Source organism: Panthera pardus, unplaced genomic scaffold (assembly GCF_024362965.1).
Source record: "Panthera pardus isolate Hobbes unplaced genomic scaffold, ASM2436296v1 HiC_scaffold_21, whole genome shotgun sequence".
In the NCBI taxonomy this organism is placed as follows: Eukaryota; Metazoa; Chordata; class Mammalia; order Carnivora; family Felidae; genus Panthera; species Panthera pardus.
In genome coordinates this window covers 68,575,646-68,592,615 of record NW_026526777.1, presented here as the reverse complement: position 1 = coordinate 68,592,615, position 16,970 = coordinate 68,575,646, and the positions used below count along the sequence as shown (strand labels likewise).

The 16,970-nt window shown below is 46.9% G+C and overlaps 1 protein-coding gene across 1 annotated transcript in view; it reads left to right on the top strand.

Moving 5' to 3' along the window:
- Nucleotides 1–16,970, top strand: part of DNAH14 (dynein axonemal heavy chain 14) — a 319,741-nt gene that overhangs the window by 290,109 nt on the left and 12,662 nt on the right. Inside the window, 3 exon segments of the mRNA XM_053909500.1 lie at nt 223–419; nt 4,717–4,877; nt 6,317–6,513. Coding sequence (XP_053765475.1) covers nt 223–419; nt 4,717–4,877; nt 6,317–6,513 — 555 coding nt within the window.

Here is a 16,970-nt window from a genome sequence, read left to right as displayed (position 1 = left end):
AACGCAGTCATCCCAGAGGTAGCTTTTGACAGGAGTGTCTGGAATATGCCACCCAGAAGTAAGGGGAGCCCTCTGTGAAAATGTTATGGGAATTTTATATAATTTATCTATGGTATTTATATACTTATATATAGTATACATTTTACGGCAAGAAGTATCTACACGCATTATGGAAAGTAGGTATCGCCCTGGACAAAAACTAACAAGTGGTTAAATGTTCAGATACGTCAGCCAGTGCCGAAATCCGCGAGCTTGAGGGATTACATACACATCATCCAGTCCTTACCTGACGACGACACGCCTGAGCTCTTGGGACTGCACCCGGAGGCCATAAGGGGTGGCAGAGAGATCCAGGGCCGGCACCTTGTGGACAGTCTCATTACCATGCAACCCGGGACCGGCGCCGATCTCGTGGTCCGGTAAGAACTCACTAGCAACAGTCGTTAGTCGGAAATTATTAAATATTCATCTTAAATAATTAAGTGTTAAGTGAATATTTAGGAATTTGAAGAGCTACAGTGCGGAACTTGTAGACAAATAAGTCTAAGATATAGTGGGGGTGCCCAGGCGGCTCAGTTCTTGGTTTTGGCTCAAGTCATGATCTCGCGTTTCGTGAGATCGAGCCCCGCGTGGGGCTCTGTGGTGACAGCGTGGAGCCTGCCTGGGATTCTCTCTCTCTCTCTCTCTCTCTCTCTCTGTCTCTCTCTCTGCCCCTCCCCCACTCATGCATGCGCAGGCTCTCTCTCTCTCCCTCTCTCAAAGTAAACTTTAAAATAAGTGCAAAATACAAAACAATCTGAACAGAAACTAAAGTGTAAGAGGACAGTATGATGAAGAGGGCCAACGATACGACAGTCACAGGGCCTCAACACCCTTACTCTGCTTATCCATAAACATAGAATGCCTGTCTCCCTGTCAAAGCCACTGTGAGCTTTAAAAGCTGTAACAGATGGGGGCGCCTGGGTGGCTCAGTCGGTTAAGTGCCCCACTTCGGCTCAAGTCATGATCTCACGGCTCATGAGTTCAAGCCCCGCGTCAGGCTCTGCACTTCGGATTCTGTGTCTCCCTCTCTTTCTGCCCCTCCCCTGCTCATGCTCTGTGTCTCTCTCTCTCTCAAAAATAAACAAACATTAAAAAGCTATAACAGATGTAACCCAAATTCTCAAGCCTCCGCAGCCTGTAACTAGAAGACAAGGTCACGTTTGTCAAGGCCACGGCTACGTGGTGTGAGCTCAGTGGCCTCACTGCCTCCCCAGCAGTGTGTTCCTGCGGTTCCCAGACGTCCTCTCGGGTGCTCGTTCACACCCGCTGAGGACGCAGGTGGCCCACGCAGGCCTCGCCTCCCTCTTCCCTCGCTGAGTTCAAATCCCAGTTCCACCACCTGACTTTGCAGACTTGGGGACGTCACTTAAGTCTTCAAGTTCATCACGTTCGCATCTGAGATAATAACCATGCCTACCTGTGGGGCTGTTCTCAGAATACGAGTTCCTCAGGTTGAGGGCAGCTTAAAAATCTAATTTTTCAATGTGTAAGTCTAACAGATTTTAACAATAATTTTTAAAAGGTCTTTGAATAGCGTTTGGTTATCTACTGACATAAACGCTTTCAAGTATAATAATATTCATTACAGAGTTAATGTACTTCAGCTACCTCACCGCCAAACCTTCTTCAAATCTTGCAACAATTCTTATAAATCTAATAATTAAACAAATACATGGGATCTTAAATTCTCTTATGTCTTCAAATATATCAACTTAGCTGAATTTCAACTCAAAATCATAAATTGAAACCAATTTCCCCACTTCCTGTTGTAAGTCAGAGTCCCAAAGCTGACCTTCAGGTGTTAAGAGCCCCAAATCTCTTAAATATCATAAATATTGAAAATACCAACAGGTACAGATTCCTCACCACGAAAGTACTGTCACTGTGGTTTTGATTCTGTTAATCCTGTCTACACCAACTTCTCGGTCTTCCCCGGGACCAGTGGCGCCACTGTGCGTGACATGGGAGTTTGCCTTCTTGGTGTGCTTCGGGTTGGGGGGAAAACAAGTAAGTAAACTGAAACCGAAATTTAAACCACTTGTTGGGAACACGCATCGGATGCCTTGAACCCCGATTATACTTGTCGTAAGGTCATCGCAACTCCAACCCCCGGTGATGGTGACGTTGCCCACGTCCCCGGGATCCGAGTCCACGTTCCCCTGGGCTGTTAGTCTGTGGGCTCACAGATCGGGTTTAGGGCCCTTGTGCTCTGCAGGAGCACCGGCGGACCTGACCACCTGAGTCCTCAGTTTTGTCCTTGCCGCTGGTGCACGGGTGGCCCCGCTCTAGGTAATCCCCCTGTGACGTCACCACAAGGCGTCTCGGGCTTTGTGGGGGATGGGCGTGTGCGGCCAGGGCCTTCTGCGCACAGGCGCCCCCGATGGGAAGTTCCCCCGAGTAAAACCGTAAGTGGTCCCCTTAGTCTGGAGGACACGTCTCCCTCCTCCACCTCCTAACAGGCTCCTAAGATACACGTGTCTTTTTTATATTCTTTTTCCACTTAGTTCTAAAACCTCTGAACCTATCGGAACTCTGTACGCTTTGGTCTTCTCGTCTCTTTGTTGTTGTTAGTTGTTGTTTTTCTTGAGAGAGACTGAAACCGAATGAGAAGGGGAGGAGCAGAGAGAGAGAGAGAGAGAGAGAGAGAGAGAGACTCCCAAGCAGGCTCCGTGCTGTCAGCACAGAGCCCAACGCAGGGCTCAAACCCATAAAACTGTGAGATCATGACCCGAGCTGAAACCGAGAGCCGGACACTCAGGCGACCGTGCCACCCAGGCGCCCCTTCCTGTCTCTGGACCACGAAACTCATATTAAAATGGTATCTGATTGGATCCTCACTGTGGCTTTGGCTGACCATCTGGTGCTCTCTTCCAAGGTCATTGCACTGACACAAAACAGGTGTAACCGAGCCCTCCCCCCACCGACGGAGTGAACGCGTCCTACCTTCTACGTGCAGGAAAGCTGCACACACAGCGAAAGAGGAGTGGCTACTTGGAAGCCTTCCCGTGTGCCCCCAGAATATCAGGTTCAATTCCCTGCACGTCCTGCGCTCGTAAATACTGATGGCTGTGCCTCCCGCCTTCAAAAAATTCGCCAGTAAGAGATGGGTTATGGGGCTGCTGTTCGCAAGCACGTTGAGTGTGTTTATCCGTGCCCCTCGGGCATTCTGGGAAGCTGGGATGGCTGCCATTATGCTGCCTGTGCTCAAAACATACTAGAAACTTCTCTGCATGATTAGAGCTAAAAGATGGGTCCCATTTGACTTAACGCCCTCAGGTGTAGCAAAGAGTTGCCCTTTGAAGGTGTGTGTTTTTTGAAGTCTTCTGAATCATCAGAAGCCACCTTGGACGAATGCCACTGAGTAACCTTGCTTTAAAGTCACCGCCTAAGTGTGAAAACAAAATGGGAAAACCTCCTACTTGGCGTGAGGGGTGAGCGGACACAGAAGCAGTGCTTCCAGGCTGTCGCTCACCGTGCAGGACGACACCCTGGCTGTGTGAGACCTGGGTGACGGCTGAAACCAGCCCCTGCCAGCAGTTAGAGTAACAGCACGATCTCAGGGGAGCTTTAGTGTTTAGAGCTCGTCCAGCTTTCGCGCTCTGCCCCGCCTGGCCCAGGCCTGTGCCCCCACGGGCTGCCCAGCGTCCCCGAGGAATCTGACACGCGGTTGGTGATGAGCACAGCTGTCGGGGTGCCACCTGAGTCTTCATTTCGGTATTGACACTTGACGCAGATGCGTTCCGACGATGAATTGTCGACAAAGAAATCTTAAGAACCCTTTAAAAATACATATTTTCTTGTAAACGTCCAAAGTGCAGGGGGCGCCTGGGTGGCTCAGTCGGTTGAGCGTCCGACTTCGGCTCAGGTCACGATCTCTCGGTCCGTGAGTTCGAGCCCCGCGTCGGGCTCTGGGCTGACGGCTCAGAGCCTGGAGCCTGTTTCAGATTCTGTGTCTCCCTCTCTCTCTGACCCTCCCCCATTCATGCTCTGTCTCTCTCTGTCTCAAAAATAAATAAAGGTTAAAAAAAATTTTTTTAAAAATACATATTTTCTTGTAAACGTCTAAAGTGCAGGGGGCACCTGGGTGGCTCAGTCAGTTAAGTGTCTTTTTTTTTTAATGTTTATTTTTGAGAGAGAGAGCGTGAGCAGGGGAGGGGCAGAGAGAGAGGGAGACACAGAATCCGAAGCGGGCTCCAGGCTCTGAGCCGTCAGTACAGAGCCTGACACGGGGCTCAAACCCACAGACTATGAGATCATGACCTGAGCTGAAGCTGGACGCTTAACCAACTGAGCCACCCTGGCGCCCCTTAAGTGTCTGACTCTTGATCTCAGGGTCGTGGGTTCAAGTCCCGCATTGGGCTCCACACTCCTTGTGGAGCCTACTAGAATAAAAAAAAAAAAAAAGGTTAAATTATAAATAAAATAAGAATTTCTCGGGAAGCAGGGCAAGGGGCCAGTTTTATCCCGACCGTTGATTTCAGCTCGGGCCGTGATCTCACGGTTGATGAGGTCGAGCCCCGCGCCGGCTCCACGGCCGGCCGCTTCCTCATCTGTAAAATGCACGGACTCCGTCGTGTGCCTAGTCGCGTGCGGCTGTGAAGTGGCTTGGCCCCGGGCCTGAACAGCGGGCTGTCCTGGGTCACACAGATCCGCATCTCTCCGTGTCCTTTGTAGTCCCGAGCAGAGTAACGACGAACTGCTGATGGAAATCCTGTCTGACCTGCTACAGCGGCTGCCGAGGTCTGTGGAGAAGGAAGAATGTGCTGGAACACCCAGCACCTTGAAGTGCATCATGTCCAGCCCCCTCTGGGAGTCTCTCTGTAAGAGCATCCAAGGTAGGCACAGGACGTGCGTCCTCGGGGAAGGACTCTGGCCCCAAGGGGAAGGGGTGGGGGTCCCCCAAGACCCCACAGAAGCAGCCAGGCCGAGTGAGGTAGGCAGTGCGGTCTCTACGCCCCCCCTTCCCACTCTCCAAGCTGAGAGACCACCCCCCCCCCCAAGCTTGGGGCAGAGAAGGAAAGGGTGCTGTAGCTTTGTCTTCCTTTCTGGTTTTGTTGGGGCAGGGGGGTGGGTGGCTGGGAGACTAAAAGTGAAGAAATATGCTTGTAGCGGGGCGCCTGGGTGGCTCGGTCGGTTAAGTGTCCGACTTCAGCTCAGGTCATGATCTCACGGTCCGTGGGTTCAAGCCCCGCGTCGGGCTCTGTGCTGACAGCTCAGAGCCTGGAGCCTGTTTCAGATTCTATGTCTCCCTCTCTCTCTGACCCTCCCCTGTTCATGCTCTGTCTCTCTGTCTCAAAAAGTAAAATAAACGTTAAAAAAAAAAAAAGAAATATGCTTGTAGCAAAGCAGGAAGGAGCTGCCCTGCCTGAGGCTATAGAGCAGCTTAGGGGTCCCTGCCCCGCCCGGCCTGCCTGCGGAGCACAAGGAACATGGACCCTCTGACCGGCGGCCCCCACTCTGAGGGCTCCGGAAAGGGGGCAGGCCCAGGGGCGACAGGGCACCCAGCCCAGGGGGCCAGCGTCCGTGCGTGGCAAATGACCCAGTTAACTTCTCAACATCCATATCTTAACTGTTTATTTTTGAAATTTTTTTAAATATTTATTTATTTGGGGGAGAGCACAAGTTGGGGAGGGACAGAGACGGGGACAGAGGATCTGAAGCGGGCTCTGAGCTGACGGCACAGAGCCCGATGCCAGGCTTGACCCCCCCAAACCGCGAGATCATGACCTGAGCCAGTCAGACGCTCAACCAGCTGGGCCACCCAGGCGCCCCTATACCTTACGCCTTTAAAGAAAGTTCGTCGGGAACCCAATGCTGAGCGGTGGTCTGTGACATGGGTGCTGTTGTGGAGTCGGAACCACGGTCAGCACCCTAGGGCTGTGGCCAGGTCCAGCCACCGTTCATTCCTGTGCAGCCTGAAAGCTAAAAGGGGTCTCACATTCTTTACTGGTTGGAAAAAAACAAAAGAATATTTTAGGACCCATAAATATCATATGAAATACGAACGCGAGGGCTGCTGCACAAATAAAACTTTATTGGCAAACGGCCAAGCTTATCAGTTTTGTGCGTCCGCGCCTGCGTTCGCACCATGGAAGCAGAGCCCAGCAGTCGTGACGCAGACGGGGTGGCCACGGAGCCTGAAGTAATTCCTGATTTTCTGCAGAAAATGTGTTGCGATCCCTGGTCTTGACACATGAAGTTCCTTCCATTTCCAAAGCCTGTGTTTCTCCTTTTATCTGAAAAATAAGCTAATGTTCCGTCTTTCTCGATCCAGGCTATGATCCCCTCATCCACTGTGTCCTGCTAACCTTTCTGAGCCAAGAAATCGAACGATTTGATAAGTTCTTAATTGTTGTGCATGAATCTCTGAAAGGCCTTCAACTTGCGATAAAAGGAAAAACCATCCTCACCCAAGAACTGGAGGAAACGTATGAGTCTTTTCTCAATAGAAGAGTGCCTACGCTGTGGCAGGTGAGAGCCGTCACGCTACCCCGTTGGCTGCTGAGCCGTAAGCGTGGGGTGCGGGCAGGGGGTGGGGGGCGTTCACCGTGGCACCTGATGAAGTATTAAGTATTATTGAAAGATGCTGACGTACTGTGGGTGCGAGCGTGTATTAAGAAAACCTCTTAAGAGGGCAATCTGGCAATTCCACTCAGATAAATTTAACATGTGTTGTTCATTTTAAGTTTCAGAAAATGATGTCATTTTTGGAGATTATAAAAACCTATATACTAATGTGTGCGTACATGTGCTTATAAAAACGCACCTATGCTTTACATTCAAGAACCCCCAACCGAAAGTCTTGGAAGAAGATGCACAAACAACTCTTCCCACTGGTGGCCTTAAATGAGCGAGACTGGAGGGTCTTGTGGGTGGGAAAGAGGCTTTAACTTTACATTTTACGTATCCTTGTATCTTACTGTACTGTTTTGATTTTTTTTTTTATCACATTCATGTCTTTTTAAGTTTTTATTCCGGTATAACTGACCTACAGGGTTAGATTAGCTTCAGGTGTACAGGACAGTGACTGAACACGCGTATTCACTACTCTGTGCTCATCATGACAAGGGTGCCCCTTAACTTATCCCCGTCACCTATTTCACCCATCCCCCCCGCCCCCTGCCACCCGCCACCTCCCCTCTGGTGACCAGCAGTGTGTTCTCTGTAAGTTAAGAGTCTGTTTTTTGATGTGTCTCTCTTTTTGCTTTGTTTCTTAAATTCCACATTTGAGTGAAACCATATGGTATTTGCCTCTCTCCGCCTGTTCTTTCGCTTAGCACGATACCCTCTAGACCCATCCATGTTGTAGCAAATGGCAGGATTTCATTCTCTGCCGTGGAGGACTGCTATGCCGTCGCGTACGTATGCCTCTTTGTCCGTCCACTCGTCTGTCGATGGACTTGGGTTGTCTCCACCCTTGGCTACTGTAAATAGTGCTGCAGTAAACATCAGGGTGCACGTATCTTTTCGAATTAGTGTTTTTGGTTTCTTTGGGTAAATACCCAGTAGTGGAATTACTGATCATACGGTGATTCTACTTTTAATGCTTTGAGGAGACTTCATACTGTTTTCCAAGTGGCTGCACCAGTGTGCATTCCCACCAACAATGCAAGAGTGTTCCCCTTTCTCCACATCTTGGTCAATATTTGTTGTTTCTTGTGTTGTTGATTTGAGCCATTCTGACAGGTGTGAGGTGGTATCTCATCGTGGTTTTGATTTGCGTTTTCCTGATGATGGTGACGTTGAGCATCTTTTCACGTGTCTGTTGGCCATCTGGATGTCTTCTTTGGGAAAATGTCCGCTCGTGTTTTCTGCCCGTTTTTAAATTGGGTTATGTATAAGTTCTTTATATATTTTGGGTACCAACCTTTTATCAGATCTGTCATTTGCAAGTATCTTCTCACATTCAATAGTTGTCTTTTAGTCTCGTTGATTGTTTCCTTTGCTGTACAGAAGCTTTTTCTTTTGATTCAGTCCCAATAGTTTATTTTTCTTTTGTTTCCCTTTTCCCAGGAGACGTGTCTAGAAAAACATTGCTACAGCCAGTGTCAGAGGCATTACTGTCTGTGCCGTCTTCGAGGATTTTATGGTTTCAGGTCTCACATTTGGGTCTTTAATCTATTTTGACTGTCATTTTTGTGCAGGGTGTAAGAAAGTGGTTCAGTTTTATTCTCTTGCTTGTAACTGTCCAATTTTCCCAGCACCATTTGTTGAAGAGACTGTCTTTGTCTCTTCAAAGACAGTTTAGTGGTGCATATTCTTTGTCTTCTGTTGAAGATTAATTGACCATATAATTGTGGTTTCACTTCTGGGCTCTCTGTTCTGTTCAGTTGATCTGTGTGTCTGTCTGTCTGTAATACCATCCTGTTTTGATTACTACAACTTTGTTGTAGGTCTTGAAAGCTGGGATTGTGACACCTACACTTTTAGTCTTCTTTTTCAAGATTTCTTTGGCTATTTGGAGTCTTTTGTGGTTCCATACAAATTTTAGGATCGTTTGTTCTAGTTGTGTGAAAAACGCTATTGGTATTTTCATAGGGATTGCATTAAATATGTAGATTGCTTTGGGTAGTGTTGTTAAATATTTTAACAATATTTATTCTCCCAATCCATGAGCATAGAATATCTTTCCATTTGTTTGTGTCATCTTTAATTTCTTTCATCAGTGTTTTATAGTTCCCAGAATATAGGTCTTTCTGTCCTAAACTCTTTAGTCAAGTTTATTCCTAGGTATTTTATTATTTTTGGTGCAATTGCAAATGAGACTGTTTTCTTAATTTCTCTTTCTGTTGCTTTATTATTGGTGTATAAAAATGCACTGGATTTCTGTATGTTGATTTTGTATCCTACAACTTTACTGAATTCATGTATTAGTTGTAGAATTTTTTTGGTGGAATCTTTCGGGTTTTCTATCTACAGTGTCATGTCACCTATAAGTAGTAAATTTTTACTTCTTCTTCACCAATTTAGATGCCTTTCATTCTTGTCTGATTGCTGTGGACTTTCAATACTATGTTGAATACAAGTGCTGAGAGTGGACATCCTTGTCTTGTTCTTGATCTCAGGAGAAAAGTTCTGTTTTCCCCATTAAAGAAGCGATGTTTGCTGTGGGTTTTTCATATATGCCCTTTGTTATGTTGAGATACCTTCCCTCTAAACCTACTTTGTTGAGTGTTTTTATCATGAATGGATGTTGTACTTTGTCAAATGCTGTTTCTGCATCTATTGAAAGGATCATATGGTTTTTATCCTTTCTCTTATTGATGTGATGTATCATGTAGATTGATTTGTAAATATTAAATCACCCTTCCACCCCAGAGATAAACCCCACTTGATCATGGTGGATAATTTTTTTACTGTATTGTTGAATTCGGTTTGCTAGTGCTTTGGTCAGGATTTTACATCTGTGTTCATCATGGATATTGGCCCGAATTCTTTTTTTTTGTAGTGTCTTTTTCTGGTTTTCTGTATCAGGGTAATGCTGGCCCCATAGAATGAATTTGGAAGCTTTCCTTCCTCTTCTATTTTTGGAATAGTTTGAGAAGAACAGGTATTAACTCTTCTTTAAATGTTTGGTAGAATTAGGGGCGCCTAGGTGGCTCAGTAGGTTAAGCGTCCGACTTCAGCTTAGGTCACGATCTTGTAGTTCGTGACTTTGAGCCCCACATCAGGCTCTGTGGTGACAGCTCAGAGCCTGGGGCCTGCTTTGGATTCTGTGTCTCCCTTTCTCTCTATCCCTCCCCCACTCATGCTTTGTCTCTCAAAAATAAGTAAACATTTTTAAAAAATTAAATGGCGCGCCTGGGTGGCTAAGTTAAGTGACTGACTTCGGCTCAGGTCAGGATCGCATGGTTGTGAGTTCGAGCCCCATGTCGGGCTCTGTGCTGACAGCTCGGAGCCTAGAGTCTGCCCCAGGTTCTGTGTCTCCCTCTCTCTCTGCCCCTCCCCTGCTCATGCTCACTTGCTCACACGCTCTCTCTCTCTCTCTCTCTCTCTCTCTCTCTCAAAAATGAATAAACATTAAAAAAAATAAAAATAAATTTAAATGTTTGGTAGAATTTACCTATGAAGCTGTCTGGTCCTGGACTTTTGTTTGTTGGAAGTTTTTTGATTACTGATTCAATTTAATTGCTAGTAATTGATCTGTTCAAATTTTCTATTTCTTTCTGATTCGGTTTTTGGAGTGTATATGTTTCTAGGAATGTATTCAGTTCTTCTAAGTTGCCCAACTTGTTGGCACACCATTTTACATACTGTTCTCCTATAATCTTTTTGTTATTCTGTGGTGTCAGTTATTTTTTTCCTCTTTCATTTCTGATTTGATTAGTTATTTGAGTCTCTGTTTCTTTTTTTCTTTTTTTCTTTTTTTTCTTTTTGAGGAGCCTGGGCTACGCTCTTACCAATATTGTTGGTCTTTTCAAAACTCCAGCTCCTGGTTTCATTGACCTGTTCTATGTTTTAAATTTCTGTTTCATTTATTTCTACTCGAATTTCCTTCCTTTCCTTTCCTTTTTGGTTTTATTTGTTCTTTTTCTAGCTCCATTAGGTGTAAGGTTACGTTGTTTGAGATTTTTCTTGCTTCTTGGGGTAGCCCTGTGTTGCTATAAACTTCCGTCTTAAAACAGCTTCTGCTGCATCCCAAAGATTTGGGGCCATATTTTCATTTTCATTTTCTCCATGTGTTTTTTATTTTATTTCCTCTTTGATTTCTTGATCAAATTGATCCATTTATTGTTTAGTAGCGTGTATTTAACCTCCATGTATTTGTGTTCTTTCCAGATTTTTTTCTTGTTGATTTTTAGTTTCATAGAGTTGTGGTCAGAAAAGATGCATGCTATGACTTCAGTCTTTGGAATCTGTTGAGACTTGTTTTGTGGCTGGATATGTGATCTGTTCTGGAGAATGTTCCATGTGTACTTGAAAACAATGTGCATTCTGCTGATTTTGGATGGAATGTCTGAATATACCTGTTAGATCAGCTGCTCCAGTGTGTCATTCAAAGCCACTGTTTCCTTGTTGATTTTCTGTTTACATGATCTGTCCACTGATGTAAGCAGGGTGCTAAAGTCCCCACTATTTTTGTATCCTTATCAATTGCATCCTTCATGTTATTAGCTGCTTTATGTATTGGGGTGTTCTATGTTGGGTGCATAAACATTTACAATTGTTATATCTTCTTGTAGGATTGTCCCCTTTATTATTATATAGTGTCCTTCTTTGTCTCTTATTACAGACTTTGTTTTAAAGTCTATTTCATTCAATAAGAATTGTTACCCTGGCTTCCTTTTCACTTCCATTTACATGATAAATGCTTTTCCATCCCTTCACTTTCAATCTGCAGGTGTCTTTGGGAATGAAAGGAGTCTCTTGTAGGCAGCATATAGACGGGTCTTGCTTTTTTATCCATTACGTCACCCTGTGTCTTTTGATTGGAGCAAAATGGATTGCGTCCATTTACATTCAAAGTATTTATTGATATGTATCTACTTACTGCCATTTTGTCACTCCTTTTATGGTCGTAGTTCTTCTCTGTTCCTTTCTTTTGAGAAGTCCGCTGCTTTCTTTAGTGATATATTTGGATTCCTTTCTCTTTATTTTTTGCATATCTGTTACCAGTTTTTGATTTGTGGTTAACATTCGGTTTGCATATAATGTCTTATGTGTATAGGAGTCTATATTAAGTTGATGGTTGCTTAAATTTGAACCCATTGTAAAGGCACTAAATTTTTACTCTTCCCCATGGTGTAGGTATCTGGTATCATACTTTACATACGTTAATTTTGTGAATCCCTTGACAGATTTTTACATATATACTTATTGCTTTTGTGATTCCTGCTTTTCTTATTCCTGCTTATGGTCTTTCCTCGCCTCTCAGAGTCCCCTTTATCGTTTCTTGTGGGTCTGGTTTAGTGGTCATGGACTCCTTTAAACTTTGGGAAGCTCTTATCCATCCTTCTATTCTGAATGATAACCTTGCTGGATAGAGTATTCTTGGCTGCAGGCTTTTCCTTTCAGCACTTTGATTATATCATGCCCCTCCCTTCTGGCCTGCAAAGTTTCTGCTGAGAATGCAGCTGATTGCCTTATGGGATTTCCCTTGTATGCAACTGCTTTCTTTTCTCTTGCTGCTTTTAAAACTCTCTCTTGATCCATGCTTCTTGCCATTTAAATTCCTCTGTGCCTTGGTGTGGACCTCCTTTGGTTTTGTTAGGGGATCTCTGTGCCTCCTGAATCTGGACTTCTGTTTCCTTCCCCAGATTCAGGAAGGTTTCAGCTGTCATTTGTTCAAATAAATTTTCTGTCCTCTTTTCTCTCTTCTCCTTCTAGGACCCCAATAATGCAAATGTTATTAGGCTTGATGGTGTCACTGAGTTCCCCTAACTTGTTCTCATTTTTTCTTTTTCTCAACTACTCAGCTTGATTTCTCTCCATTACTCTGTCCTCCAGGTCACTGATCTGTTCTTCTGCTTCCTCTACTCCACTATTTATTCCATCTCGTGTATTTTTAATATCAGTTATTGTGTTCTTTGTCACTGATTGGTTCTTTTTTATGTTTTCTGTCTCTGTGTTGAGGGTCTCACTGAGGTCCCCCACTCTTTCTCAAGTCCAGTGAGTCTATTTATGACCATTACTTTAAATTCTCTACCAGGCATATTACTGCATTACTCATTTCATTTCATTACTCCATCTCCATTTCATTTAGTTCTCTTGCTGCGATTTTTGTCCTGTTCATTCACTTGGGACATATTCCTTTGTCTCTTCATGTTGTCTAACCCTCTGTGTCTGTTTGTGTCAGCAAAGTCAGCTGCGTCTCCCGCACTTAAAGCAGTGGCCTTAGGAAGACGAGGTCCTGTAGTGCCCCGCAGTGCAGTGTCCCCTGTTCACGGGAAAATGGCGCTTCAGGGGTGTCCCCGTGTGAGTTGCTACAGGGGTGTCCTACTGCGGCGGCTGAACCGTGTTCGCCTTCCGTGCAGTGGCTCTGCCTGTTGTGGGCAGGGTCCGGTCCCTGTGCGGTTAGTGGGTCGGTCTGGGGCGCGGCGGATCAGAGCAGGAGTTTGCTAGAGATGCGGTAGCTCCACACTGTAGGGCACTTCCCCTGTGTGGTCCGGAGAAACTTTTATTGGTGGGCGAGGCCGCAGTCAGACCCGATGTCCGCCCCCAGCCCACCGCTGGGGCCACACAGACTGGCGTGTACTTTATCTTCCCCTCTCCCCGGGGCAGGACTCACTGTGGGTGGTGTGGCCCCCGTCGGGGCTGCTCGCACACTGCCAGGCTCGTGGCGCCGCTCTGGATGGAGTCCTGCCACGGGCACGTCGGAGGCTGATCTGCAGGAGAACAGGGGATGTGGGGTGCACAGTCTGCCGTGGGAGGGGCCTGCACGGAGGACTGGCTGGAGGGGCGAGTGAAGAAGAGTGCAGGGGCAGGGCACACTGTTAGCATCCTAGGTGGGAGTGTTGGAGCTGCGCCCGGTTCCCACAGGTGTATCTAGGCTGGGGGAGGGAGATGGTGCTTGCCACCTCCTCTGTTGTGTAGAAGTGTCCAGAGGACCTCTGTCACCCCAGGACAGGCTCTGTGAATAGCCTACAAATCCCTCTCTCTTGGCCTAGGGCTGGGGGGGGGGGGGGGGAGGTCAAACAGCCCCTTCTGCGCTGAATCTCCACAGGCTATTTGTTGTTCTGTCTCTTTAAGGGCGGGGACTCAGTTTCCTCTCGCCTTCCTGCCTCTCCCAGGGCTGAGCTGCTGATTTTTAAAGCTCCAGGGGTTAAGCCCCACTGGTTGTAAGAACTCACAAAGCCACAGTTCTGGGGATTTGTCTTCCCTGGGCTGGGGGGGGGGGGGGGGGAGCTGAGATCGTGCCTGGTGCCTGGTGTGTCCACTCCTCTCCCCCTCTGCACCCACCTCCTCCCTGCCTCCCACCAAAGGTCTGTTCGGACTGTGTCTCCTTTCTGGCCCTTCTTGATGTGGCCTCTTCTCTACTGAGCCATGGCAAGTACGTCCTGCCAGTCTTCGCGTGATTTTCTGAGTTATTTACACTGATGTGGGGGTTAACCTGGTTGTATCTGTGGGACGAGGGGAGTGTAGGGTCCTCCTATTCCTCCATCTTCCGCCCCGGAAGTCTCACGTCTTTTAATTAGTATAAAATCTCAAATATTTCCAAAGAAACTATAAGCTACTTTTTCCAGTAAAGCAAGCTTGGTTATTTGTACCAGTTTCTAAATGAAAGCAACCAAAAACCCTGGGTTAAAAATAAGTAGGGAGCAGGCAGTAAAATAAGAAAGCCTGTCGCTGAGCCGTGGTAAACTCCAAGTCCTCCCCTGAAAGAGTCTGCAGCCCAAGTCCAGTGTGAAGGGCACGTGGAAACGCAACCAGAATGCCTCTCGGGGAGAAGAAGAAACGCAACCAGAATGCCTTCCATCTAAGGCCCAGGGCGTCGCACATGTGTTTTGCAAGGAACAATCAGTCAAAAATAGCTAAACACACATAAACACAAGGACCGTGAGTGAGAACCATAGCGAAAATACAGCACAGGTGACCTGGGCGGCTTGGTCAGGTAGGCGTCCAGCTTCAGCTCAGGTCATGATCTCACGGTTCGTGGGTTCGAGCCCCACGTCGGTCTCTGTGCTGACAGCTGGGAGCCTGGAGCCTGCTTCGGATTCCGTGTCTCCCTCTGTCTCTGTCTCTGTCTGTCTCTCCCTAAGTAAACATTTAAAAAATAATAAATAAAACAGACTGACCCTAACACTTCAGACATTTCAATTACCAGATATAGATTACAACAAAATACTTCCCGTGTTTAAAGGAACAGAGATTTAAACAAGCTACATATTTTAAGAGAACAAGAAACTACTGAAAATGGCAGAGCAGATTGGAAGAAGAATCCAGAAATGAAAATCATTCGTTAAGTAGAATGTAATAGTGTTCGCAGGCTTGGCAGGAGATTGAACGGAACCAGAAAAGAGAATCAGTAAGCCAGAGAATGGAACAGAAGAGAATGTAGCCCAAAGAGACTGAGGATGGAAATAGGAAAGAGCCGTTAGGATTCGTAGGGCAAAGTGAGAAGTCGGACACAAGTTTAACTGAAGTTCAGGGAGAGGAGAGCAGACAGAGCAGAGGCAGTAACTGATAGGATAAAGGCTGAGAATTTTCCAGAATTAAGATAGGACAAATTCAATCCCAAGCAAGATAAAGTCTTAAAAAAAAATACAAAAAAAACTTGCGCATATATACATGTTCATGGAACTGCAGAAAATCAAAGGAAACTTTTTTAACATCTTTATTTTTGAGAGAGAGCGTGAGCAGGGGAGGGGCGGAGAGAGAGGGAGACCCGGAATCTGAAACAGGCTCCAGGCTCCAAGTTGTCAGCACAGAGCCTGACGTGGGGCTCGAACTCACGAGCTGCGAGATCATGACCTGAGCCGAAGCCAGATGCTTAACCGACTGAGCCCGTCAGGTCCCCCAGAAAATCAAAGGAAAATCTTAAAGAAGCTAGAGGAAAAGTAACATTCAAAGGCGTGAGCATGGCATCTTCAATATGTTGGAAGAAGTGAAATGTTACACTAAAGCTGTGTAGACGAAACTCTTGTTTCTAAATTGAGGATGAAATAAAACAGGCCAAAAAGAGGGAAAAACAGAATTCGTCACTAGCAAACGCTAATAATGTGAGCTAACTGACATACTTCAGGCAGAGGGGAAAGGGAAACAATTGAAAGGTCTGAGACGGGAGAGGAGGAAAGCAAGTGGTAAATCGATCCCGACAAAAATCAGGCAGTGTACAGCATCCGGCTTTTGGAGCAGGACGGGACGTTGACCAGATGAAGCGGAGGGACGAAGAATAACGTATAAGCCAGGCCTGGGGAGCGTATGGAGGTTTTAGGTCTCGTGTTATCAAGGAGGCTAGTTAACAATGACCTGGAGACTCGGGCAGGTCAAGTATGCACGCTGCGGTTTTTAGAGCAGCCACTAAAACAGTCGAAAAAAATTGTACAACTTCCCCAATCTTAGAGGAGGGAGAGAAACTTGTTCTGCTGTTTCGTGCACGAGGAGTTTTTAAGTTCCAAGGTGGCACACAGTCTGATCTCGACTTCGTAGGTACGTAAACCCTTGCACCTGGGCATCAGGGGACATGTACAATGATATTCAGAACATCGTTGTTAGTCACAGACAGTTCCGACGTGTCACCCACAACAGAATGGATAAATATGTGGTGTATTCACACAACAGACAATACAGTCATGCAGGGGAATGAACCACAGCTACAGCTCTGTCGACAGAAGGAAGCTCAAAGACGATGACAAAACTACACACACACCCCCTCATACGGGTCACTCGTCACCACTCAGGCATTGCGTCTTTGCACACTTGCCTGCTTGCTGAAACTAATTTCTAACTCTAAAACTGTACTCTCAGTGCTTAGGGGTCATTTACACGTGTGCCGAGTGCGGAAACGTTTCAGTCCCCACCCCCCCCGCCGTGTGCACAGCCCCTCTCTGTGCATACTCCCCCCCCCCATGCACACTCCCCCTCCGTGCACACTCTCCCTCGGTGCACACCCCCCCCCGGGCACACTCCCCCTCTGTGCACAGCTCCCCTCCGTGTACACTCCCCGTGCACAGTCCCCACCCCATGCACGGTCCCCGTTCATGCACTGTTCCCCCCCCCGTGTGTACACTCTCCCCCCATGCACAGTCCCCGCCCCATGCACACTCCCCCTCCGTGCACAGCTCCCCTCCGTGTACACTGCCCCCCCGTGTACAGTTCCCCCCACCCCCCCGTGCACACTCCCCCCCCCCCCCCATGCACAGTCTCCCCGCCCCGTGCACACTCCCCGCTGAGATCAAACGGGTGACATCCGGCTTCTTGTTGTGGCTCTCCTAGTGTCACACAAGTGCTCTCTTCGCGCTCTGTCTAGTGCCACAGCTTTCATGCTT